Source organism: Neospora caninum, chromosome V, assembly GCF_000208865.1.
Source record: "Neospora caninum Liverpool complete genome, chromosome V".
NCBI lineage: Eukaryota > Apicomplexa > Conoidasida > Eucoccidiorida > Sarcocystidae > Neospora > Neospora caninum.
In genome coordinates this window covers 2,035,280-2,059,983 of record NC_018391.1, presented here as the reverse complement: position 1 = coordinate 2,059,983, position 24,704 = coordinate 2,035,280, and the positions used below count along the sequence as shown (strand labels likewise).

Sequence of the window (24,704 nt, the reverse complement as noted above, 5' to 3'; positions counted from 1 at the left end):
CAGGGAGTCTTTTTCTCTGCATCTTGAGATCTCTACAAAAGCCCAGAGATACAAAAGCATGCATCTCCATTAAAATATGTTGTACTGCCCCTCCTCCTACACCGCCATGCCTTTATCTGTAGCTACACACCGATCTATCTTTATGTAGCGTTGCGTTTCTCATCGCATACAAATAAGTATATGCGTACGTTTTCCTGTCCATATGTGCGTGTATATTTCAAGGCCCATCCACACACAACCCTTCGCACATCTAGGGACGTAGATACATATGTAGATATATAGATGTCTTTGTATTCGTATCGATATATACATCTCTGTAGAGATTGATATAGACAGGCACATACAAGTCTAGATATATCTTTTTCTGTGGAATGCCAGAACGCTTTCCGCCAACGAGATATCGCTTTTCTGGAAAGGCAGTTCCGAGGAAGGCGCGGCGGCAGGGCTTGGTCGGCGCCGATACCGAGAGAGACTGGTTTATATGAGAAAGAGCGATTTACGAGAAAGAGATCGACTAAGGCATGAGAATGAGAGAGCCTGATTTATGCGACAGAAAAAGTCTGATTCGCATGAGAAACGGAAAAGCAGCGCTGAGGAGAGAGAGAGAAAGAGGTAGTTTGTGACTGGCACACTTACCGAGAACGAGAAACAGCGTCGATGTTTTTGACGCTCCGTTCTGCGAGAAAAACAAAAATTTGTGATGTCTTTCCTGCAGTTCGTCAGAGAACACTCCCCAGAAGACTCTTCTACATACTCGCTGCGTTGGGTCATGTGCCTGGTGAAAAACGCTGAGAAAGCGACAGAAAAAACTTGCGGAATTCCCCTCGTCACTTCTTCTCGACGGGTGTTCGTCGCTCTTCGTTTTGCGGCCATTAGGTGCGACTCCTGTCTCCATTTTCTCTTCTTTCTCTGCGAATGCTTCCTCTCTCTTTCGGACCATTCACTCTCAGGCAAACCTGCGAGGTGCGCTGAGGGAGGCGTTTCGCCCTTGGTGACGGCTCTGTCTCTCTCTCAGGGAAAAGGGCCTTCGCAGGGGTTTTCTGAGTCTCGTGATTTTTAGAGGAACGAAACTGAACCCGTTTCTGTCGGGAGAAAGAGACGCAGTCGGCGAGATACTCATAAAACGGCCGCCTTCTCTCGGGGGGCGCATGTATGCAAACGTTTGAAAAATATCCAGATTCCTGCATACACGGAATGCACCGTCCTGCCTCTCCCTCCGTCAAAGGAGACCAGGGCTGAGTGAAGAATCGCGTTGCAGGGAAGAAGAAAAATTCCGAGTGTATCTCCAGCGCTTTTATGGCACTCCCACCATCGGAGAAGTTTCTCGCTTCCCGTCAGTTCTTGCTGCCTCTTTCGCATTTTCCGCAGCAAAGAGGAGGCGCAGAATTCCGATATCTAGTCGGGCACGGTTTCGTCCCCGGCACTGGGCTGTCTCTCGTTTTCCTTCCACCGTCCACAAAGCGTGGAAGTCTCCCAAAAAACACCACTTCCAACGCATTCAAAACACTGTACCTTCGTTCCAAAACCCCCCTCAGCCTTCATAAGCATACACACAACACTCCTATACATCTCTCTCTATATCTACATATCTCATATTTATCTAGATAGCTCAATGCATATATGCATATATCCGCATATACACAAATCTATAGGTGTACGGCCACATACGCCATACCTTTTTATTTCTACACATTTTCGTTTACAACGATATGGAGATGTCACCAATCCGGCAAAAAGTGGAGAAGGCGCTTCTTTCTCAAATCCACTACTCTTGTTTCCTCCTGCTCACTCGCAGAGAGCCAGAGAAACGGAGAAAAAACTGTTTTTCGAGGGGCGAGTCTGCTTCCTCGTTTCCCTCTGCCTTCTCTCCAGGCAGTCCCCTGATCCACTCTCTCTCCCGTCAGCCGCCTCGATTCCTTCTCTTTTCTGAAAGTCGCCGTCTCTGTCTCGAGGAGGAACAAGAGAAACATTTACGCCTCGGGAGGCACAAGAAAGGTTGTCTTTCCTTTCTCTGTCCTGACCACATACAGTCCGCCGTTCTCGACGGCCTCCTCGCCGTCGGCCCACTTCACCAGCTTCTCCGCAATTTCCTCAACTTTCGTCCACGAGTTTTCTTTCTCTTCGTCCGGCACATCGCGCATGCAGTCGCGGTTTGCAGGAGTGTCAAGCACTGTGGGGAGGATGCCGACGACTCGGAAATCGATGGGTGGGCTCTGCGGCTCTCCTGGGGAATCCGCACCTCCCTTCGCGCCCAGGAAACCTTTTTCCACCTGCGTCGCCGCGAGGGAACGCACCAGATGATGCACAAATACCTTCGCACAACCGTAGCCAATCATCCCGGGAGTCGGCGCGGGCGGATGCGAAGACACTGCCGCTGCGCCGGTCAAGACAACCAGCGGGGGCACGGTGTCTTGGCTAGTCTGTGGGGTGTCTTGGCGGTTCCGGAAGAGCACCGCGGCGGTGTGGGCGCAGAGGAGGGCCGGGAGGCAGTTTGCCTGGAAGAGCCTTTCTGTTTCTGCGAGGAAAGCCTCCGAAGACACGGGACTGCACGCGAAGGCGCCGCTACAGCAAATCGCTGCATGCAGCGGAGGCCCGGAGGCCAGCAACGGCTGCACAGAAAAAAAAGAGAGAATCGACTGAGACGAAAAGAAGTGCAAAAGAGAAAGAGACGACGGAGAGACAGAGAACGATTGTAGGAAGATAGATCAGGAGAAAGAAAGAAAAGAAAATGTGTACGTCTCTCCTGGCAGTCAAAACCAAGACGCTGACATCCACACACAACTCCACATCCACGTTTACCTAATTCCACTCGCAATGCATGTGTACATCTGTATGTACACATACAGTCTCAAGCGATTAATCCCTCTCACTCTCTCTCTCTCTCTCTCTCTATATATATATATATATCTAAAGAGAGTGAGGGCGGTATGCGCAGCTATGTCCCCATGGATGTGCCAGCTTCGTTCTCGTTATCTCTGCATATTTGGAGTTGAGACATATATATATATATATATGAGTATGTGTGTGTGATAGTAAGGGTACTGTAGGAGGCGCTCTTTCCTCTGTTCACATGCATGCTCAAGCAAGAAAAACACAAGGAAAAACAACAAACACCGGAGTCCTTCTTCGTCGGTTTTCTGTGCGTCGACTCGAATCATGTGGGCGCACCTGCAGTTCTCGGGCAAGGTACTCGCCCTGCGCTTGCAAGGAGTTGAAGTCTGAGGGTTTTAACTCAATCGTTTCGTGGGGGGGAGACGGTTGTTCGCCGTTTGAGAATAGACCCGTTCCTGCAATTTTCTTAGCATCCGGCAGCGCACGAGGCCCGCAGCCAATCACGCGCCATCGCGCCGCAGCAAAGGCGTCTGCCACTGCGCCTCCGAGCGCTCCAGAGTGACCAAAGAGGAGAACGGTTTTCCGAAACAACTGCATTTTCCAACGAGAACACACCTGAGGAGACAGAAGAAGAGGAGAAGAACAGAAGAAGTAAGAGAAGGAGTGAAGAAAGGAGAAGAAGCGTGAGAGAAGAGGCGTGAGAGAAGAAGCGGAGGGCAGAAGCTTTCTGTAGAAGGCCTTGGAGGCTCCTTACGGAGAGCGGAGACTCGCCAGGGATAAGCAGAGGCGTGTAAAAGCGTGTAGGTGTTTTTTTCTTTCAAAGACGGGAAACCCGGGAGAGAAGAGAGAGGAAGAGAAATGAGAAATGGAACAGACGCGCAGAGTGGATTCTCCACTGTTTCTGGAGCAAACAGCAGACGCAGAAGAAACATGGCGTGAAGCCGCGCGAGCGTGCCGGAAGGAGCCGTGCTTGCGATGTACATACACCCCGTGAAGGAGGTCCGATGCGGCAGGATCGCGTTTCGGGTGTACATACAGTGCAAAAAGACCGCACCACGTTCCCGTGGTGGCAAGTGGAGAGAACGAGGGAAACAAATGGAAAACTTATTTAAAAAAACAAGATGGAGCAACTGAAGGCAGAAGGCTGCAGGTGACGGAGACAGCGTCAAGCACAGCGGAGACACACACAGCCGTGTAGCAGGGCGGTCCGGAAAAAGCACTTCTTTGCGGGAAAAAAGTTTTTTCGAAATTGGTGTGTGGCATCCTTTTCATTGTGCTCTCCCTGAAAAAAAAGAAGAGGCGTCTTGGGATTTGCTTCTTCGTTTTTCCTGATCTTTTGAACGGAAACCGGACGAAAATCGCAGCCCGCTGTCCCGTCTGTTCTCTGCATGCAGATCACAGCAAGTACGAGAAGAGAGCCAGGAAAAAGAGAGGAAGCTCTGGATTTTCTGGCATTCTCTCCATTTTTCTTTCACATTTTCACGCAGCTGAAAAAAACCAAGACCATCTGCTTCCTTCCTCCTCCAAAGGAGAATTCAACGTGTGGAAACGCCCCCAGTGAAGCCCTCGCCACTTTGGTATCTCTCTTCCTCCTCACATCTCGACACACCCTCCGAGCTTCTTCTCTCCGATTTCACGTTTTAAAAGCCCCGAAGTTTTCTTTTCTCCGCTTCCACTCCTCTTTATTCGTTGTATTTTCTGTTTTCTACCATAAGCCGCCGTCATCGCCGCCCTCTCTCTCGCCGTCGGTCTCTCTCCCTCAAGATTCTCCTCCACCGTCCTCGCCTTCTCTCCGTAATCTTCTTCTGTTTCTTCTTCTCTCTTTCTCGTGTTCCTCACCAGAAACACACCTTCGCCTCGTTCACGCTATCGTTGTTCTCCGGTCCTGTGATTATTTCTTTCTTTATTCCAACCCGCTCCATCCTCTTTCCCTCTCCACCATGGCACCCGTACAGCCGAATTCAGATTCCTCTCTCCTCTCTGAGAACGATCTTCCAGCGGGGATTTCTTACGCAGAGGCGATGGAGGGAGGCTCGCGGCCGCTCCTACACCCCGACAACCCCGTCGTCTTCCTCGACGTCTCCATTGGCAGTCACGAAGCAGGCAGAATCAAAATCGAACTCTTCAAAAACATCGCACCGAAAAGCGCTGAAAACTTTAGGCAATTCTGCACAGGTGAGATGTCCCCTCCACGTCTCTCGTGCGAAAACGTCTAACCCTGCTTTTCCTGCAGCGATGTATGCATGCATCTCAGGAACGGATACACAGATATCCACAAAAAGTGTAGACGAGCTATCTGTCTGCAACTATCTGTCTCTAAAAATCGGTATCTCCCTCGACCTACATGCACCTATGCATCCACATGTCTATCCGTATCTATACACATCCACACGTCTACGTCGTCTGTATGTTGATGCATGGATGTAGATCTGCGTCTAAGGACTATTTTTCCGTCTGTGAAGGCGTCTCTGTTTTGCGCCTCTTTCTTATTTTCCTCTCTTTGCGCTTCTTTCTCGCGTATCTGGATCAGGCGAGTTTCGCCAGAACCAAGTGCCGATCGGCTACAAGGGCGCCACGTTTCATCGAATCATCAAAAACTTTATGATCCAGGTATCTGCCTAACTTGCGCCCTGCATCGCCTCCAAAGACGAGCATTCCCCGATTCACCTCGCCTCTTTACTGTCCCTCTCCAGGTGCTTTCCTTTTTCCCTCGTCCTTTTTCTCTCTTCCCCCGTCTTCGTCGCCTCCTGCGACTTCTGCTGTTTCTTCCGCTCGTCCTGGGAAGCACGTCAGCGCACGTGTGTTTGTTCTTTTCTCCCTTCGTTGAATCGCCAAACCTTCGGGTCTGTTCCACTGCTTTCTCATCCGCTCTCTTTTCCAGGTTTCCGTTTGTTTCTCTGCATTGGTCTCCACATTTCTCTCCCGTTCATTCTCTCTCTGTTCCTCTCCTCTTCATTCTCTCTCCCTTCTCACCCTTCCCTTCCCTCCCTTTTTTCTTCCTGCTCTCCGTGGTCTTCTTCCTGTCGTTCCACTTCTCTTTGCCCCACTTTTTCTCACCATCTTCCGCGTCTTCTCGCGTTTGTCTCCCTTTCCAGGGCGGCGATTTCGTGAAGGGTGACGGCACTGGGAGTTTGTCAATCTACGGAACTTCCTTTCCGGACGAGGCGTTTGTTCTTCCCCACTTCCGCAGCGGTCTCTTGTCTCTGGCGAACAGCGGGCCAAACACGAACGGATGTCAGTTCTTCATCACTTGTGCAAAGTGCGACTGGCTGAATAAAAAGCACGTGGTCTTTGGACAAGTCCTCGGGAAAGACTCGATGCAAGTCGTGAGAAAAATCGAGCACGTGACGGTCGATGGGGGCAACCGGCCGCGCATCCCTGTCACTGTCACCCAGTGCGGCGAGCTGTAGGAGCCGCTTTCGAAACTCTTTTCCCGGGCAACGCTTTAAGGGCCTTTTCAAAACTGCAGTATCTCTCTTGTCATTTCGCCCGTCGCTTTCTTGTGTTTCTGATGGCTCCCCTTCCTCTGTCGAACTGGCAACGTCGCTGTTTCTTGTTGCCCTCGGCATCTGCTGAGGCTGCTTTCCCTCCCGAGTTCGCAACCACACGTTCCTTTCCTCTCTTTTCTAGGATCCATGTCGCTCCTTGTCGGTCCCTCTCTCTCCCTCACTCCTCTCGCCGTCGGGGCGGCTTTGTCAGCATGCATGTGTGGGGAGGAAATACAGGATTCGTTCGCGGTATCTCTCTCCTGTCTCTGCGGGCGGTCGCTCCTCTCTCTCTCTCTGGGTCGGCCTTCCCTCGCCGCCTCTCTTTTCTCTCCGTGAGGAGCTCACGGCGCCACTCTCCAAACTTTTGCGTGCCGATAGGGACGACGGAGGGCGCGTCATTTTTTTCAAGAATGGCAACACACGCTGCTTGCCTTCGCGGGAGGCGCGAGGCTCAAACGCGCTCCGAACTCAACCGTTTTGAAGCATTTTTGTCTCGACTTGTTCGCACAACGAATCAACTCCCCTCGTGTCGCCCTCATGCTAAAGACGGCTGTCGCAATGCTTCTTTCGATCCGACAATTCTACGTCTATCCATCTACAAAGATAGCGAGGTAGCGGTAATGCTGTCCAGGAATTGCCTTCATGCAGATTTAGTTGCATAGAGGTAGCGAGGGCGAAGCAGATACAGAGGGACGCGACCAGATGTGTACATCGGAATCACTGCGTTTGCGCGTATGTGGTTAGATATACTTATATATACATATATATATATATATATATGTTTGAGAATGAGGCGATAGATTCCGATCTTTTACACTTCTGCTCTTTTCTATACCTTTGTCGCTGAGTAGCTTCTCTCGTGTCGGTCTGGTCTCCTTTCTTTCTTCTCCTCTTCCTCCTTTCTGCTCTCCGTTCTTCGCTGTGTGTCTCGTCTTTCTCTGTGGCATCAGCACCGCCGCAGCAACGGGTGGTCCAGCAGTAACGGCGCTGGTGTATTCATGCATCTGCATCTATTTTGTTGCACGCATGCGCCACACAGTATAGATGTTTTTGCGTGCATATGGACACCGATTCTTGACGCTTGTCTTGGTCTCTACGCCTTTTCTCACGTGGCGGCAGGGGCACTGTTAAGACACCTTCGTTTTCAGCTGGACGTATTCGTCAGCCTCAGCAGTGCTGCGAAGGAACTAAGCTTCTTTTCACGTGAAGGAATTTCTACGGTTTCAAGTGTCGAGACGCCCTGGGCTCCTCACAGTTTGGGACGTTAGCCTCAAAGAAACGAAAAGTGTTAGCCACCTCGAGAAACACGAGCGCACACATGGGCATCAAAAAAGAGAAAGATCGGCGAGGACCATAGACACGATTTCTCTTCTGTGAAGAGCTGCTGTTTTTTCACTATCTGCAAGGAACACCGAACCTTGGAAGCATGTGTTTGACAGTTTCGTATCTTCGCAAAAACCAACTGAGCGACTTGTCATTTCGACGCACTACGACGGAATGCAATGACGCCCCTCTAGCTAGAACCGTTTCCGTTGACATTTGCATATATTCAGTATATATAAAACTCTGAATATGTGTCGACACAGCTGTAGGTTACCATATATATAAATATGTTTTTCAGTATATTTGTATCTCTTTCTGCCTACACAAAGGCATATCTCTTTCTCTCTGCATTTGTATTTATATGTGGATCTCTTTGTGGATCTTACTGGATCTGTATCGATGTCTCTTTCTCAGATTTACACTGTCTGCGAACATCCCTATATGGGTAACTGTATGTAAATAGCTTTATATTTCTTGGAAGGACTAGAGGCCTCGCTGGGGAAACATTCCGCCTCTTTTCGCCTCGGCCTTGCTTTCCAGGACGGTCGGTTCTTTCATGTCCCCTGTCTCTTTTCCCCAAAGAAGTCGGGTCCAGGACGACTCTCTGTGCATCTGCGGGCGGGCGTGGGGCGATTCTTTGCAGTTCTCGTCTCCTCGGGTCTTTTCCTGTTCAGGTGTCTCAGCAGCGTCGTCAGAGAGCGTTCCGGTTTCGTGCTGCGTCAGGCTCTCCGCGGGTCTGAGGACACACTCCTGCCGGAAAACAACATATGTGTTTGTGGTAAAGCAGTGTACATACAGCTGGTAGTGGCGATAGAAGGTTTGGACGGTGTAAGTCATCGCAGCGTGCAGCCAGCGAACGTTGAACACTTTGATGGAAATCGGAGGTCTCTGGATGCTGTACTTGAGCAGGAGATGCTTGAAACTTCTAAACGACTCGATCGGGGTCAGTTTGCTGAGCATCGCCTCGCGCAAAATCTTTTTTAAAATGCCAAGAAACGTCGATGTAGCTGCCACCGAAAACGCCTCCTCGCGACAAAACACGAGTGCATTCAGAAACAGGTCGCAGAGAATCTCTCCCTGGAGCAACCGCCTCGCCTCACACTCCCCTTGCCGCAATCCTGCTTCCTTCCCTGTCTCCTGGGAAAGCCCCTGTCCACTGTCTCCTGTTGTCCTCTCGCCCCTGTCTCCTGTTGTCCCCTTGGAGCCCGCTGCGGGAACGGCCTCAGCATGGAGCCCAGTGTGGCGCGCGGTGTGCACATCTGTCTCCTGCTTCGCCGGGGCGTCTCGACAATCGATGTTTGTCTTTCCAGAATGCTCGACGCCTCGGTGAGGAGCCTCAGAAGTGGGAACTTCCCATCGAAGATTTGTGTGGGGATTCTTGGAATCCATCGCAAGAGACGACCCTGCACAGTGACACATTCCACTAACAACACTGTTTCTTCTGGAAGCCACCGCAGTCTATCACAGGCTGTCTCGCTCTTTTTCTGGGCGAAAATCAACGTAACGCGATTTTGCCGGTTGCACACCAATAGCTCCCCTCCCCAAGCGAACAAAATCTCTGCATGCATTGACCGTGAAAAACACTCCGTTGGAAGTGTAGTCTCCCCGATTCCCCTCGAAGCAGAAATGCCTGGCCTGTACGTACAGCCCACGCAGCCTTCTCGCCTGGACGTGAGCGATGCTTACGAAAATGCGTTTCTACGTGTTTGGCAAAAAGTCGCGGGCGTTTTGGGTGTGGCGCAGGGAGACGAGTTCGCCAGGCTCACTTTTGTCTGCGGTTTCTTCGACTTCCGCTGTCTCCAGCGAAGGCGCACCGAGGGTTTCGAGCATTTCCTGGATGTTTAATGTTTCTGCAATGAGGGCTCTCAGGTGGTTTCCTCTCAGCTGCGAAGCTTCCTGAACACCGTGCCCGGCGTCTGCGCTATCGCCGAAGGGTGTCTGCGCCTCGCTAGCTTCGCTACTTTTGTCGAAAGGAGGGAAGGACACAGACGAAGGGAGACGGTCCGACGGTGTATCGACAGCGCTGAGGAGCGTGCGCGTCGCTGCTTCTGAGACAGAGTGAAATGTGAGGAAAAGAGGCTCTTCAGAAAGGCTTGTTCGTTTCATCCGTTCCTCGCTGAGGGAAGCGAAGCCGCGCCTCCCTTCCGAAACATCCTCCCCCACTGGGCCGGCTTCCGTGCGCGATTGCATGCTGATCAAAGCGAGGAAGGAGAGAGAACGGAAAGAAAGGGGAACAGGCGAGAAAGCAGAGAGGGACAGAAGCCGAAGAAGAACACGAAAAAAAGAGAAAGAAGGCGCGCAGAAGGGAGCGGAAAGAGACGCCGAGATCGAATGAAAAAAAATGCGGTTGGAAGGATGAAAGAAGGCGTATGAGGCCAAAGGCAAATGAACGGAGGGAAACGTCTTGGAAGAGGAAAGGAAAAGGGAAGGGAACGCATGAAGTCTGCAAATATATGTGCAAGGCGGAAGCACACGGAGAGCAGCTGAAATCACTGAGGAGAGGCAAAAAAGGAGACACGAGACTCGAGACTGGGGCGAAACAAAAATGGACAGAGACAAAGGCCGCGGTAGCAAGCGTAAGAGCGGCGTCTTCGCCTCTAGAGAAGGCTCCTGGTCCCAAGCGGGCACAACCAACCCCTCACCACACAAGGGATATCCTCAAATACACATGCATATTTGTAAATGCATGCATATGCATGAAAACGTCTGCTTTTTCTTGAGAGATCTGTCGACAGCTAGGGGCAAGAAAAGGAGAAACATGAGTCGAGAGACATACACCTGCGGTTACATGAACAACGGCGACCCATTGAGATAACTTCAAACCGCCAAAACACTATTCATATATACGCATATATATATATATATATATTGATACCCTTGGCCATCATGAAAGCGAAGTTGATGAAAGGCTGTGATGCCGTTCCGCACGGATAAAAACTGGGCTTTGAAAGAAAAACCCAGCGAAGGCAATGCACGGTTTCCGCTCCAGCCCGAACACTCGCTTTTCTGGTTCACGTTCTCTCCTGCCACTCGTTTCTTTCGGGCGAATTCTGATCCTTCTGTTTGCTTGTGCTCTGTTTCGTGGTGAATCTTAGAAACTGAACTCAAAGACACCAGGGATTCTGACGTGTGTCCGCGATTCCCGATCTTTCTTATTTCAAGGCTGTTTTCCTGCTCTTTCTGCGGCAGGTGTGCCACGCACACGTGCACCCAAAAGAACACTCTGACAAGCTGTTTCTCGTTTCAAGAAGTCTCCGCCATTTCTTCTTCCTTCCCTTTCTCTCGCTTTCTTTCCGCTTTCTCCAGTTCTCTCCTCTACCTTCTCTCGTGATTTTCTCGCTGCTGGGTGTCGCCACTTGAAAGGTCCACTTTTCCCAGTACACCACGACTCCCCTTCTTCCTACTCTCTGCCTGTTTCCTTTCACTCTTCCAGCTTGCTTCTCTATTTCTCCTTTCGTCTCGCTAGACTTTCTTCTCTCTCCTCTCTCCTGGCCGCCTGTCTTAGGCACACGGCGGCGCCTGGTTCCTCACCGCGGGACGTGGCGAGAAACCCCGCCGTTGTTTGCGTTTGAGTTCAGTTCCTTCGAAAAAAAGCTGTCGATCTGTCAGCGATCTGTGTCGGCGACGAAAAAACGCACTCGAGAGGCAAAAGAACTTTTTTCAAAGAGCCTCCCTCGGAAAACCCGAGTCCGAGAAGCGTCGCAAGGCCCCGCACACCCGCATGCTCGCTGTCTCGGAACGGGACCAGCGCGACTTCTCGCCGAGAAAAAACCAAAGGGTGGTTTGCTCGGCGGCTGAGTGTCTGCTAATTCGCCAGCGTGTGTAGGGGAAGTCTACCGCGAGAAACCCGAAAGAAACCTGCCTTTTTTCTCAGAAACGAAACACTCTCCGAGACGTGCGGGCGACTCTGCGAGAACCTTTCGTGCGAGGAAACGTCGTGGCTGGTCTCGCGAGTTCTTTTCGGGCGAGAGGCTGCCGACGAGGACGGGTGTCTTCGCGCCATCCGACCTCAGGAACTTCTCAACTGTCTTTCTCGTCGCTTTCTCGCCGCTTTCTCGCCGCTTTCTCGCCGCTTTTCGTTGCTTCTTCGCCTCAAAGCCTCATGCGGCGCCATGTGCGTCCGGAGCTCGCCCTTCTCGACTCTCTGTACGCACTGCTAGAGGTGCCTTTACTCGGTCTCCAGTTGCCTGTTACCGAGGCTATCGATGCAAATCCATTCCTAAACATGCCTGCGTGCTTGTGCAAGGTGTGTGCGTAGCCGCACACATACACACATGGCCGTCTCCTCGCTCTCTTGTTCTCGCATTTTCTATCTCTGCCGTGCTTGCCGCCCCGAACCCCCGCATCTCGCTCCACAGTGTTGTTTCGACGTTTCTCGGGTCTATTCACGCGGCCAGAGAGGCTCTCCCAGGTGGATGGACAGCGCTGTTCGCCTCAGAAGAGAAGAGAGGAAAGGCGAGACGTTTCGAAGCCTCCAACCTCTCGCAAGGGCCAAGCTCTCGGCTGAGAATCGGAGACACCTGCCGAGCGAGGGACTTCACAGGAATCGCCTGCGTCTCTCCTCGACGCTGCTGCTCGACATTTCCCCGCCTTCTTTTGAGGATGCGCCGAGACTGCGCACACCCGCAAAGGAGACCGGAGAGCGCAGAGGCTCAGCTCTCCTCTTCCGCTTCCTTTTCTTTGCGCTCCTCTGCTGCGTGGGGACCGGCGACCTTACTCTCTCTTCTCGCTGAACGGTGCGAGCAGAAAGATGGAGGATCGGCGCGTTTTGAGCCGCGAAGAGAAAGCCGGAGACGTCTGTTAAAGAACGCAGCCTGGGAATGCTTGCTGCTCCCCGCGCTTCGTCATCGCCTCCCTTCTGCCGACCCTCGAGACACGGTCCCCATCAGATCAACGACGACCGCGGCGTCCTCTCCTTGTCCTCCGTCTTCTTCTCCTTTTTCTTCCTCTTCGTTTTCTTCCTGTGCGCGTTCGTGGGCTCTCGAGATTAGTCAGCAGTTGATTTTGCGAGGCCGCGAGGAGGACGGTCAGGCTCTGCTTCTTCTGTCAGAGGTGCTGTTGTCTCGCTCCTCCTCGGCGTTTCCCTCGCTCCCACCTTCTTCCTCCGCTGTCACTTTTCTCAAATCTGGGGGGTTTTGCGAAAGGCGACTGCGGGATCCCGGCGCTGTCGTTTATCTCCTTCTTCTTCTCTCTGCGCCGCTTGCCGCTCCACGAGACAGCCGCGAAGATGCCACGAACCCCAGCGGAAACGCGAACCGCGAGAAGCTTCCCGATGGCTGCCGAGCCTCAGACTTCTCCAGGCAGGTCCTCGGCGTCGCGGGTGTACGTACACCTCAGCTGGATGCGCGGCTCCTGCGCTTGGCCTTCACTGGGAAGTTGGCACCAGGAGCGGCGAGGGAGATTCCGAGCGTTTCTCCACCTGCCTCGATCCTCTCGGAGGGCGTTTCCGCCGAGCTGAAAGAAGAAATCCGAGCAGCAGCGAGGCGTCTAGGCTTCCGGGGGAGGTGTGCAGTTCTCCCGGCATCAACCACCCAGACGCAAATGGGCAAAGCCGGCACGGACGGAGAAGGCATAGCATGCAACGAGGACGACAGGAAAAGGCGGGGAGACACAGGCGAAGAGAGAGACAACGTTGGAGAGAGAGACAAAGACAGAGAGCGAGAAGATAGCAATTTCGGGCAGGAGCTTCCGAGCGAAAGGAGAGTAGAGAAGATGTGTTCCGGAGTTTTGTTGCCTCGCGAGCGACCGGGCCCTGTTTCGACGCAACTGAGTGTCGCCAACCGCTCACATTCGTCCGAAGAGGACCTCTCTGCCGCCTTCTCTTCTCTCTCTTTAGGATCTGGTATTGCGGAACTCGAATTAGACCAAGAGAGTGGACAGTGTCGCGCCGGGGACAATTTGTCTCCTGCGGGGAATCTGTGTCCTGACCGGTCCCGCGGCGAGGCGAGAGAGTCTGGGCCGTCCTCTCTCCGTTCGCTGTTCGCCCCTGTGTCTCCGCCAGAGTTTTCGTTCCGTCCCTTCGGTGCCTTGCCGTTTCCTGCTCTCATGGAAAAGGGGGCGGCCGCGTGCACGTTTTCTGAAGCGACTCCGCTGTCTCTTTGCGACGCACAAGGGGATCGTCTCGATGTCTACTCGCAGCCCCATGGGAGAGACAGAAAGGTCGAGGAGCGCGAAGCGCGAGAACGCGCTTTCGCATGGAGACACGGAGGAGCCTGGCGAGGATGCTTTCACCGCGAAGGTCTCGCCCCGTCCCTTCTCGCACCTGTAAAGGAAGATGAGTGTCCTTTCCGTCTCGGCTCTTTACATGCCGAAGAGCCTTTCGCTGTGCAGAGTGAAAACCCATTCGCCACCCCTTCTTCGGTTTCCGCTTCCTCGTCTTCCGCTTCGTCCTTCTCTGGTGTCCCTGACGCTCCTTTTCCGTCCGCTCTTTCGTCAGACTTTTCTGCTTCGCCTGGGGTTGCGTTCCGCTCATCTTCGGGGCCTGGCCACCGCCCGTCCGGCGGGGGAGACGAATCGACCCCCCCTCCGTTTCCAGAGAGAAGTCTGAGTTTCTTCTCCCTTCCGCAGTCGCGCCTGCTCGGAGCAGACGAAGGCCGATTTGCCTTTTTCTCGGCGTCGTTCGAAGGGCGGCAAACAAGCGAAGAAACGGAGGGAAGAGACGCAGGCACGAGAAAAGCAAACAACTTTTTTGGAAAGCTGGACACGCTGGGCCGGGACAAGGCCGCGCGTGTCGACACTCCCGTTGTGCGACCTCTGCAGTTCCCGTGGACAAGCGAAACAGAAGAAGCTGCGGCGCTCGAAGGTGAAAGGAGAAAGACGCTGCCGGGGAGATATCGAGCCGAGGCGCCTCGTGACGAAACTGCGCCGACGGCTGCTGTCGCGACGCCCGACGCGTGGGAGAGAGAAATGACTGCCTGGCTTTATTCCCAAGAAGCGGCTAGCCAGTCCTCAGGAGCCCGAAAAGATGAAGTCTTACGAGTCCCCACGCGCTTTGCTTCTTGGGACATGCGGATGCTCCAACCGAGAATTCAGCGCGTTGCCGAGCTCCTCGATAGACGGAAAATTGAGCCGAGCGACGCAGGATGGACAACAGAAAGCTGGACTTCCCAGATGCTCAGCTGTATCGACAGCCGAACAGCCGAGTGTATGGGCACCTTTCTTGCCACTGCATACGGCACGATGACCGTCGGTGGTCTCGACAGCAGGTAAGTCAAATCTTACTCACGCTCAGCAGCTTCGTATACACAGGTGACATTGCCTCAGATATACATATATATATATATATATATATATGTATATATGTATATGTTTAGGTACATTGATGTACACCTCGATACAGGAATATATGCATAGGTATGCACACCGAGATACGTGTATATATATGGTGATTGGTACAGCCTTGAGTATACGCACGTTGTAATGTAACCCCTTTAAATATATGCATGTGTAGAGGGAAGTAGATGAGGTTCATGAATGGGTGAGCGTTTGCCGAAACAGTTGAGCGTTTATTTGTTTTTCGAGACGGGCATCGCAGCGACCAGCGTTCGGAGCAGTTCCACGTGGATCTCTCGGCACTGGCAGCGTGGGTCGATTTGAGATGCCTCCCTTTTTGCTGCGTCTGTGCGACGCATTCCCTACATCTGGTTTTCGTCGCGGTTTCCTTTCCATTGCCGTCAACGCCTCTTCACCGCGTGTTTTTCCTGCCTTGTAGGTTTGCGCTTCTTTCAGCAGACAGCCGTTCCAATCGCGAAAGATGCCCCTATGTGCGTCCTGTCCCTGCGCTTGTCTCTGCGGCCTCTTCGGCGATTGTTCCACGGCGTTTGACGCTCGCCGCCGTCCTCTCGACCTCGCCGCCGCCTCCTCCGCCGTTTGGGTTTCGTGCGTGTCCACGTGTACGTACGCCGCGAGCGGTCTTCTCGACGGCGCCGCTCTGGCTGCAGTGCTGCGTCTCGGCTTTGCAAGGATGCGACTCACTGCTTTTCCGCACTGCGCACTCGCGCGCCTGTCGCCGTGCCTCCTTCGAGGATTTCTCGGGTCTCTCTGCGCAGAGAGGCGACCAGCCATCTCCGTGGTTTCCGTCGTTCTGTGCTTCACGTTCGGCGCGGCGCTGTCAGGGAGACGCGTCGTTTTTTCTTCCTCGCTCTGGCCAGCGCAGCGTGTGCGTCCACGAGTCGCCGCTGGTACACCAGGAGGGCCGACGCCTTGCAGAGATCCGCTTTTCCTCGATTCGCCTTCCGCCGCTGTCTCTGCTGCTTTCGGCTGGGCCACCGAGAGACGCGAACGGCATGGAAGACACGGAAAATCGCAAGAGAGGACCGCCGTTTCGTTTCGGGACTTGTGAGCAGCCGCAGGCGCCTTTCTTTGCTTCCTGCTGCGACCTGCGCTACGCCCCTGCCGGGTGGCGAGAAGACGAAAACTCAGGGGTGGAGACAGAAGCGGAAGACAGAGAAACGCTTCGGTGTCTGGGAGAGGCCTTTCCCTCGAAGCCGCAGAGTGGATGCCCACCGTGGCAGCAAGAAACAAGGGAGCAGAGAACCGGCGGGGTAAATCGGGAATCCGAGATCGCCGATCCTGCCTGGACACCTGTCTTTGAGGAAATCGCAAAGTAAGCGGAGAAAAAGAGGCCTTTCCTTCGCTGTCGACCTCCGTCCATCTGCACTGATAGATATACGTATATTCGTGTATACGTTTTGCTTTGCACCTTCAGGTCCCATTCGTACTCTGCTTTCTACAGTTCGCTATTCACCTATTTCCATGCACACAATACACGTATTCGTCTACGCAGATACCTACATATGTATATATATATATATATATATATATATGTATATGCTTGTGTGCTGCTCTGTCTATCTGGTTTTCGGCTGATAGTTGTATCTGTGGGTAGATCGGTAGATTGTGTCATGTTCACGCGTCACGTTGTAGAGACGTGCAATGAACTGAAGGAGATGCGCATTTGCTTTCGATTTGACTTCGCCGTGACGTTTGCCTTGTGCTTGGCCTCTGTCGTGTCCGCTCTTTAGGCTTGCCAGTCTGCTTCGACGCCTTCGCGCCTTCGTCGCCTTTTTCTCTTCCGCACTTTCCCTTCCTCATGGCGAGCGCCACTGCCCGGGGCTTACCGCCTGTCCATCTCAGCCACGAGTCTCGAAACACGGCGACGGAAACGGAAGCACTGCGTCCTGCTCTTTGGATTCGCCCTCTTCTGAGACCCCGCGAGGCTTCGGTCTGACAGTTGGAGCCTTTGTAGCAGCCGTGGAGTCCGTTCTGTCTGATTTCGATGCGTTCCTTCTCTCAGACGAGGTGTATGTACACCTGAGACCAGGCGACAATCCTTCGTCCGCGTTTCCCTCGTCTCCGTTTCCCACTCACAACTCTTCTGCCACTCTTTCCTCTTTTCCTTCGTCGCCACTTGCTCTCCTGCCCTGCCTCCGAGAGTGGAAAACACGAATTGTCTTCCTTGCTCGAATCTGCTGCCTCGACTTTCCAGAGGAAGCAAGCAGCCGAATCGATCCCGCCCCTCGAGAGCCGCCTGAGGCTGTCTTCCGAAGCGCGGGAAAACGAACAGGGACAGCTTTGTTTCTAGTGGAAAAGAAGAATCAGCAAAGGAGAGAAGAAGCAAACGGCAGCTGTATGCTTCTGAGGTGTACAGACACCTGGTGGGCGTTTCCGCGGGGGTCCAGTCTTTTGGAACGGATTTTTTCTTTTGCAAGTTCTGTTCAATCTGAAGCTGTGTATACACCGCATCCTCGCGGGTTCCTTTCTCTGGAGAATCTTCTGTTTTCCACCGGCCGCCAACGACGGCACGCTGAAGGCACGTTTTGTGGAGGAATCAACAGGAATTCCGCTGCATCGCCTCTGTGCTGGAGTCTCGCGCTGCATCTGCTTCTTCAGTCCATGTCGCCTTTGCTCGAGTTTCTGGAAAACTGGGTTTTCCGAGCAAACGTTTATGATCCGGGTGACGAATTTCTTCGACCTTTGCCGGGGGGCTCTCCGTCGCGTTTCCCGTCTCTCACTCTCGGGTGCACGTACCGCCGACGTCTCACCGACTCAGGACATGCAGACAGCCGAGTGGGATGTCTGTGGCCTTTGGAGGATGAAGCCAACGGCGCGTGCGTGTCTTCTTTTTTCTCCGATGAAGACGCGCAGCAGCGGTGGTCGGACAGAGCGGCGGGTGCTGTGGGAGCGGCTTCCCAGGTGAACTTTGTCCTTCCCTCGTTTCTGCTGTCTATACAGCAGGAGATCCACAAAACGGGCCTTCTCCTCCTCATTCTTCTCCATGCGTCCCCAGAGGCTTTCCAAGCGGCTAGTCTGGCTACATCTTTTTCTCGTTCATCTTCGCCCTCGTTTTCTTCGTTCCCCTCTGCTGCCTCCACTTCTATGGCGGCCTCCACGTCGCTTGCTCCCTCGCTAGCGGGAGAAAGTGTGAAATGCGAAAGCGTACCCCCGAAGCCAGAGGCGGAACCTGCGACGGCGCCGGATCCCGCAGCGGCTTCTGTCCTCGCTTTTGCCGTCCCGAGCTTGACGCTTGAGGGTTTTTCGCGAACGCTGGACATGAGAAACGGTATGACTTCACGGTCCTTCTTCTCTTCACACGTTCAGCCCTTTGCGTCTCTCCTCGCCTCCGCACCTGCGGCGTCGCCGTCGCTCCCGGGGTCTGAAGCTGCTCTCGCGTGCGCGTCTTCTGTTTCTTTTCCGTTCGCGGAAGCGAAGCAGGCGCGGACCGGCGGTCGGAGGGGACCGGGCGTCCTCGAGTTTTCTGTCTTTCTGCGAGAACTTCTTCGCGTGGAACAGAAATACCGCGGACTTCGTGCACTCGGGCTGACCCGAGTTTGGTGTCTGGTGGAGGCCCAGCAGGTATGTGTACAGTTGAGGGAGGCAGCGCGGGAAGAGCAGTTTCGCCGCGCTCGCGCTTTCCTTCACCAGCGAATTCGCTTAAGTCACCAAACCCAACTGCTGCAGCTTCAACGGGCGCGTTTGTCGCGAGAAATGATTCGAGCGGCGGCTGCCCTGGCGTCACAGAAAACAACCTCGTGTCCCTCGCTCACGGACGTCTGGCGAGAGGTGGCGAAGAGGCAGAAAGAGGAACAGAAAAGTGTGCTGGACAGACAGCGACAGGAACAGGAGGCGGCGAGAAGACGGCGAGAAGCGGCGGACGCGTCGGGCCTGGCACTGGAGGCAGCCGAGAACCGACGAAGCCTGAAAGAAAGACAGGAACGACTGCACGCAGACTTGGAGAGACAGCTCCGCGAGCAACGGTTGGAATTCGAGCAGCTGGAGCAGCAACTGAAACAGCTCCAGCAGCTGCAGAGAGACATGGGCAAATCCTTTTCTTCCCTCTCTCCAGTCTCCCATCCGAACGTATGTTTGCACGGAGACCCGCAACTCCTGGTCGGCAGAAGCTCAGCCAAGACGCGGTTTGAATCGCGGAAACTGACGGCTGGGCTCATGCACGCCGAACACGCTGTACAGACAGCTGCCGCAGCGCTAGCCAGTGTGGAGCGGGCGCTGGAGAGGCGACGCGCGAGAGAAAGAGAGCGAGAGAAGGGCCGAGAAGATGCAGACGATTCCCGAGGAGGAAAGGGTGTCCACGTTTCGCAGCCACCAGGCGGCAACTCGGTTATCGGAGATCTGTTAAAAGATCCAGAAAAGGAGAAAAAGGAGGATGGAGACCCGTTCCGCGCCTCTTCCCTGGCTTCTCCCGCTCTGCCACCGCCTTCCTCCGCCTCAATTTGCCTTTCTTATGATTTGTCATCCAGAGGGGAAGAGAGTAACGCGTCGCCTGGCAAGGACCAGCTCTCGCGTGCAGTGCCCGCTTCGCCCGGAGAGAGGAAACGTGAAGACGCGAATGAAGCGAGTTCAAGCGCCACGGATACAGCGACGAGCGAGACGAAAAAAGCCGAGAAGGAAACGCGCGTTTGCTCTCCGGCTCTCTCGGAAGCAATCCAGATCGAGGCTGGAGCGTGGACGACGACGGCCGCCTCGAGTCCGAGAACCGGAGACAGCGTCGACAGCCTCGAAGAGACGCCTTTCACAGAGAACGGAGACGAAGATAGATACGAAGAAGAGGCATCCGAACACCGCGAGGAAGGCGGGCGGTGGAGGAAGGAGCTGGAGCGAAGAGGAGACCAAGGGAATTTGAATCGAAGCATCTGGATCTGTGTAGGGCAAGCTGTCGCCACGCAGCATGCAGTGGCCAACCGCGCCTTCCTCGCTCTCATGGGACCGCAGCACTGCGATCTCCTCGGCTGTCTGGACACCGTGAAGAAGGTAGGAGAAGGCAGGAGCCGGCGAGAAAGAGGGACAGTTTACGCGATGAGGAAGGGAAGACACTGGAAGTAGCCGTTACACTAAACTAGGCATCCAAGCGGCAGTTGAATAACTATAGCTCCAGTTTTATACAGTGTGGCCAGCGTCGCTTGCGACGGCATGCGAGCGAGAACACTGGACCTATCTACTTGTTTAGGTGTACCTGTATGTTGACATGCATATTGAGTTGCATAGGTCCTGCCTGTGTGTGACTCGCCCATGGCTGGGAGAAGAGCCGAGTCTGTATCTGCTCGTACCTCTGTTTTGTTTTTTCAGTTTATCCTTTTTGGCGCATCAGACGTGATGGGGCAGTTTGCAGTTGATCTGATCGCGGAGCTGCAGAAGAAGGAAGCGGAGGAGAAAAAACTGAGAAGGGCGTTTTTGTCTCGAGCCACCTCCAAGGAAGGCTGTTCGGCTGATCCCAGTTCTCGCCTTACCGGGTGTACATACGCCCAGGATTTCGAGAGCTCCAGGAAGCTCCACGTCGCCCGATATACAGAGCTGATCAACACCCTGTTTGCTTCTGCTCTCGCGCCCATCAGCTTCGCCCCACCTCAACCTTGTGCATCTGAAGGAGCCCGGGACGCCGGGGGCGCCAAGCCATCTAGACGCTTTCCAGGTGCCCACGGACACTGTGGAGCCGGAGTCGAGGCACGCCACGCAGTTCTCGGCGTTTCCTCGACTACCGCCTCGAACGTGGCGGTGTCGTTTCAACTCTCTGGCGGCAATGTGCGCGCGGGCGGCGACGAAAGCGCCTCTCCAGACTCCCCAAGAAACCAGGAGAGCAGAGGGCGAAATGTGGAAGAACTGCTGATGGATGTCGAGGTCTCCATGCACGCGCCATTTCCACTAACTCTCTTCTTTGATGCGGTGAGGACGGCCCTGGAGGATAGCAACAGGGAAGCGCTAGGAACGAGAGAAGACCTTGCGGACGCGGAGCGTAAGAGTGGAGGAAGTGGGCGAGGTAGCATCACCTCTCTCTCCACCTCCGCTCCCCCGCTGCTGTTTTTTTCCAGCTCTCTCTGCAGAAAACCACCAGGTCATGCGTGTGGCCCGGTCGACAAGCCACTGTTACTTTATGACATGTGCTCCTCTCAGAATCGAACGCAGAGTGTCAGGCGGGGTGCGTGCTCCTGGGTTTGTCCTCTTTCGTGTCCCAACCCTTGACTGCTTCCACCTGCTTCACCTGGTGTGTCTCCGTGTGTCACATGTGCTGGGGTGCGCAGGAAACGAAGCGTATGTACACCCGGATCTTCCAGTTTCTCGCGCTGTTGACTTTGTCTCTCCACTGCATTCACCACGTGTGGCATCACCTGAGCCGACTCCATCAGGTCGCAGACGCGCGCTTGCGAAGAGGGCGATGGCAGCTTCGCTCGGCTGCGTCTCTTCCCACACGAGACGGCGAAGGAGGACGAGCAGGTGCCTCTGTGTCTCCAAGAGGCGTCGCCAGTGGCGTGTCTTCGAGAGAGAGGCAGCAATCAAGGGAATGCCCAGAGAGAGAAGCACGCGCTGCGGTTAGAGGGATTTTCTCAGATCCACACTCGCCTGCCGCGACAGGTCGCTCGTGGCGACGGAGGTCTCGAAACGGAGACGAAGACGCCTGCGCGGGAGACTGGGCAGAAGACGGCTTCCTCCTGCCTCCTGGGCTGTACGCGCACATGTGGCAGCTGTGCGTCAAAATGAAATTCGTCACTGATGCATTCCACGGTTACGTGATCACCGACGCGTTGCAAACAGAGTGGACCGCTCTCACGGTGTACATACACCGCACTGTCGAGGCGGCACTCGCCCCGCCGCGCTGCCGACGCTCCGCCAAAGACCGCCATTCGAGAGACACCTCGCCGCATCCAATCCCCCTGGCCTGTGCGGCGAGAGAGAGCGCGCAAACCCCGTCGAATCGATTCTCGAGTTCTCCGCAAGGTGGGACCGGGAACCTGGCGCGCAGTGGAGGTACACCGCAGTGTAGACCCAGCGGTGCGGCTGAAGAGGGAAGTGAGACACTCAAGAGGCCAGAAGTCCGGAATTTCGAAACGAGGCGATTGACCGCGGCAGACAGTGGAGAAGAGGCTTCAGCGTTCGGACTTTTCGCCGCCCACCGAAAAACCATTACTTCCATTCACACCAGGTTCGTCCCTCATTTCCAGTTTATACATACCTAGCGAGCCCGCGTCGCTTTCAGTGGCCTAGAGGCAGGAGGGCCCGAGATGCTTCTCGAATTCCAGCTAAGACTATGGGACGCGCCTCGTTCCATTGGTAATGCATTGATATACTTTCCGTACAAGCGCTCAGTTATTGACAGCCTCCCACGAACCCAAAACGTAATTTCGTTCACGTGGATACGCTGCATCGCGAGGCACATTTGCACACCTCAGTTGTATGTGCTCGCTTTGTAAGTTTGAGAACTAAAGCAACGGTCAAAAGATAACCAGCGTAAAAGCTTACATATTCCTGTGTGCACATCCAACTCGCGCGGGGCCTTGCATAGACCCACATATCTATAGACATTTACATATGTATATATATATATATATATATAGGTGTGCATATATGTTTATATATATGTATGTAGATGTATGTATATACTCGGTGTGATTTGTAGGATTCGTTCCAAGAGCGAAAGGGACGACGGTTTTCTCGGCTCCTTGACTCTGGCTGTGCTTTATTCGGTCTACGATCGGATTCTTTTTACCGTGGAGAGGATGCGTACAGTAAAGAGGGCCCTGCGGCATTTGGAGCGCCTTGTCGGTTGTTCTGTCTCTTTTCAGGTGTCTCCTCTCTCCGCGACTCGCTCCCTTGCACCAGCACGTGATGGACGTGCTGCGGGCGTCTTGGGCTCTACGAGCCCTGCAGCAGCAGCTCGAAGGAGACGAGAGACACCTGAGAGATCTGCTAGTCCAGCAGACGAAGAAATGGAGAGAGCTGAGTCGCCAACGCGGCCAGGTCGACAAAGAGGCTCTAGACCTCCCTGCAGAGAAGGCGCGCGTCGTTCGCGCCTCATTTGCGAACTTTCTCCAGGCGCCGGACGCGGTACAGCCGAACTCAAGTTCTCCACGAAATGCTCCGCCGCAGCAAAACTGTGGCATTGGCGAGTTGATCCAGCGCGAAGAAGAAGCCATTCTGGCGGCGAAACGAGGCATAGAACGCGCCGGTGTAGCCGCGGGCCTCGTGGCAGCTCAACAGCTCTTGAAGATCGAGAAAACGTTTAATGCCGCATGCGATGGGCTTATGAGGGCCCTGCAGAAACTGGAGCCTCTGCAGTTGCTCGACGCCCTAGCTCTACGGCTCGATTTCAACCGTTTCTACTCCAGAGAGGCCGCTATGAAGGCTGCTCGCGCAAGCGTGGAACGAAAGGTTCGAGGCCTTTGAAAAGACATTCTCAGAGGGGTGACTGGTTCCTCCTGCTCGTCGCCTCTGCGCGGCAGCCTTCACGAGGGAGTGTGTAGACACAGTTGAAAACGTTAGATGTTGCGTGCCGAACCGTGGAAGAAATGAAGTTCTGAGATATCCCAGAGAGGATGGCGTCGCCACCGGCCTCCCATGAAGCTGTATAGATTTTTGCGTATCTGTAAATGTAGCTGGACTTGAGGATGGCCTCGTCTACATTCATATGTTTCTATGTTTCCGCTAGCCAGGGTTATCATTGTCAGGGAGACCAGATCGAGCTTCCCGTGAGGACGGATTCATCAGGGAGAAGTGTTTGGGACCAGAGATCCCCTTCCCGTATTTGGTTCGTGGCAACTTGTCACCAAGCAGATCCATCTTTTGAATGAAGGTTTTTCAATGGCGTCGCCGCTTGCATACGCGAAGCGCTACACTTTCCCACTTCCCCGTTTTTTGTTGGCAGAACCTCGAAACACAGAGTTACAACCATCAGCCCCTCAGCTTTGCCATGCTACACTTCACTAGAGGATTCGCTGTGTTTGTTCTAATTTCAAGATTTGCCATGAAGCCAAGCAATCCAGACCCGGTATTTTCAACACAGGTTACAGTTGAGCGCAGTTCGCTGCGTCCGGCGTAGCGGGCGCGTCAAGAGGAAATCTATGAACCCTTTATGTTGTGGAGGCAACTGTGATCCGATGCACAACGACAAGCACATATTCTTAAACCCCCCCTCGAGTTGTCGATTGCCGCTACCCAAGCAGGCTGCTAACAACGCTTCCAGAATAGCAGGCAGATGAGCAGCGAGGGACCAGAATATCCCGCCATATAACTTGTCAGAAAATACCACCAGTGTGGCTCTGCGGTGGGATTGAACGCCAATCGACAGCCTCGGCCTATGTCTGTAGGCCGCTCTTTTTCAATGCGTAGTCCATCATCGCTACTGCGTCGACGGAAGCGCATGAAAGAGTAAACCGGTAGCGGTTCCAGTTGTATTAAATGAGAACTCGTCACATACAGGCCATGCAGCCGACGCTGGCCGCCACAAGGATAACTTCTCTGACGTTCTTCCATCATTTGAGCAAAACGAGGACATCCTTCAATAAAACGAGAACCTGTTTGATTTACTTCTCGCCTAGAGCTGCTTGTTTGCTTCTTGGATGAATCAATGCTGCTAGAGGAATGACGGTGTCTCCCAAGATCCTCGTCTGAAGATCTGCTGGCATCCGCGATGTACCCGTGCGCAGTCAGGAAACAGCACAGCATATAATAACGCGGTCTTCGCACACATACAGCCCCTCTGTAAAATGGCAGTTCCACAATAGCGGGAAAATGCTATGACCGAAGTCCGAAACGACAAACATCTCAAGTATTTAT

The 24,704-nt window shown here is 53.9% G+C and overlaps 4 protein-coding genes across 4 annotated transcripts; 2 read left to right on the top strand and 2 right to left on the bottom strand.

The window, feature by feature from the left end:
- Positions 1 to 1,970: 1,970 nt before the first annotated feature.
- NCLIV_014630 (Novel protein similar to quinoid dihydropteridine reductase (QDPR, zgc:112405), related) lies at positions 1,971 to 3,429 on the bottom strand (the record flags this gene model as incomplete). The annotated part of the gene is made up of 2 exons (XM_003881653.1): positions 1,971 to 2,609; positions 3,169 to 3,429. The coding sequence occupies 2 exons, from the start codon at positions 3,427 to 3,429 to the stop codon at positions 1,971 to 1,973; spliced, it is 900 nt and encodes a 299-aa protein (XP_003881702.1).
- A 1,343-nt stretch (positions 3,430 to 4,772) lies between these two features.
- NCLIV_014620 (putative peptidyl-prolyl cis-trans isomerase H) lies at positions 4,773 to 6,242 on the top strand (the record flags this gene model as incomplete). The annotated part of the gene is made up of 3 exons (XM_003881652.1): positions 4,773 to 5,007; positions 5,363 to 5,442; positions 5,928 to 6,242. 3 exons carry the CDS (start codon positions 4,773 to 4,775, stop codon positions 6,240 to 6,242), a joined length of 630 nt encoding a protein of 209 aa, XP_003881701.1.
- A 1,884-nt stretch (positions 6,243 to 8,126) lies between these two features.
- Positions 8,127 to 9,473, bottom strand: NCLIV_014610 (conserved hypothetical protein; the record flags this gene model as incomplete). Its single annotated transcript, XM_003881651.1, has 2 exons — positions 8,127 to 9,046; positions 9,410 to 9,473. The coding sequence occupies 2 exons, from the start codon at positions 9,471 to 9,473 to the stop codon at positions 8,127 to 8,129; spliced, it is 984 nt and encodes a 327-aa protein (XP_003881700.1).
- A 2,772-nt stretch (positions 9,474 to 12,245) lies between these two features.
- On the top strand, positions 12,246 to 23,315 carry NCLIV_014600 (conserved hypothetical protein; the record flags this gene model as incomplete). Its single annotated transcript, XM_003881650.1, has 6 exons — positions 12,246 to 14,848; positions 15,355 to 15,535; positions 17,535 to 19,910; positions 20,226 to 20,889; positions 21,483 to 22,074; positions 22,715 to 23,315. 6 exons carry the CDS (start codon positions 12,246 to 12,248, stop codon positions 23,313 to 23,315), a joined length of 7,017 nt encoding a protein of 2,338 aa, XP_003881699.1.
- Between the last annotated feature and the right edge of the window lie 1,389 nt (positions 23,316 to 24,704).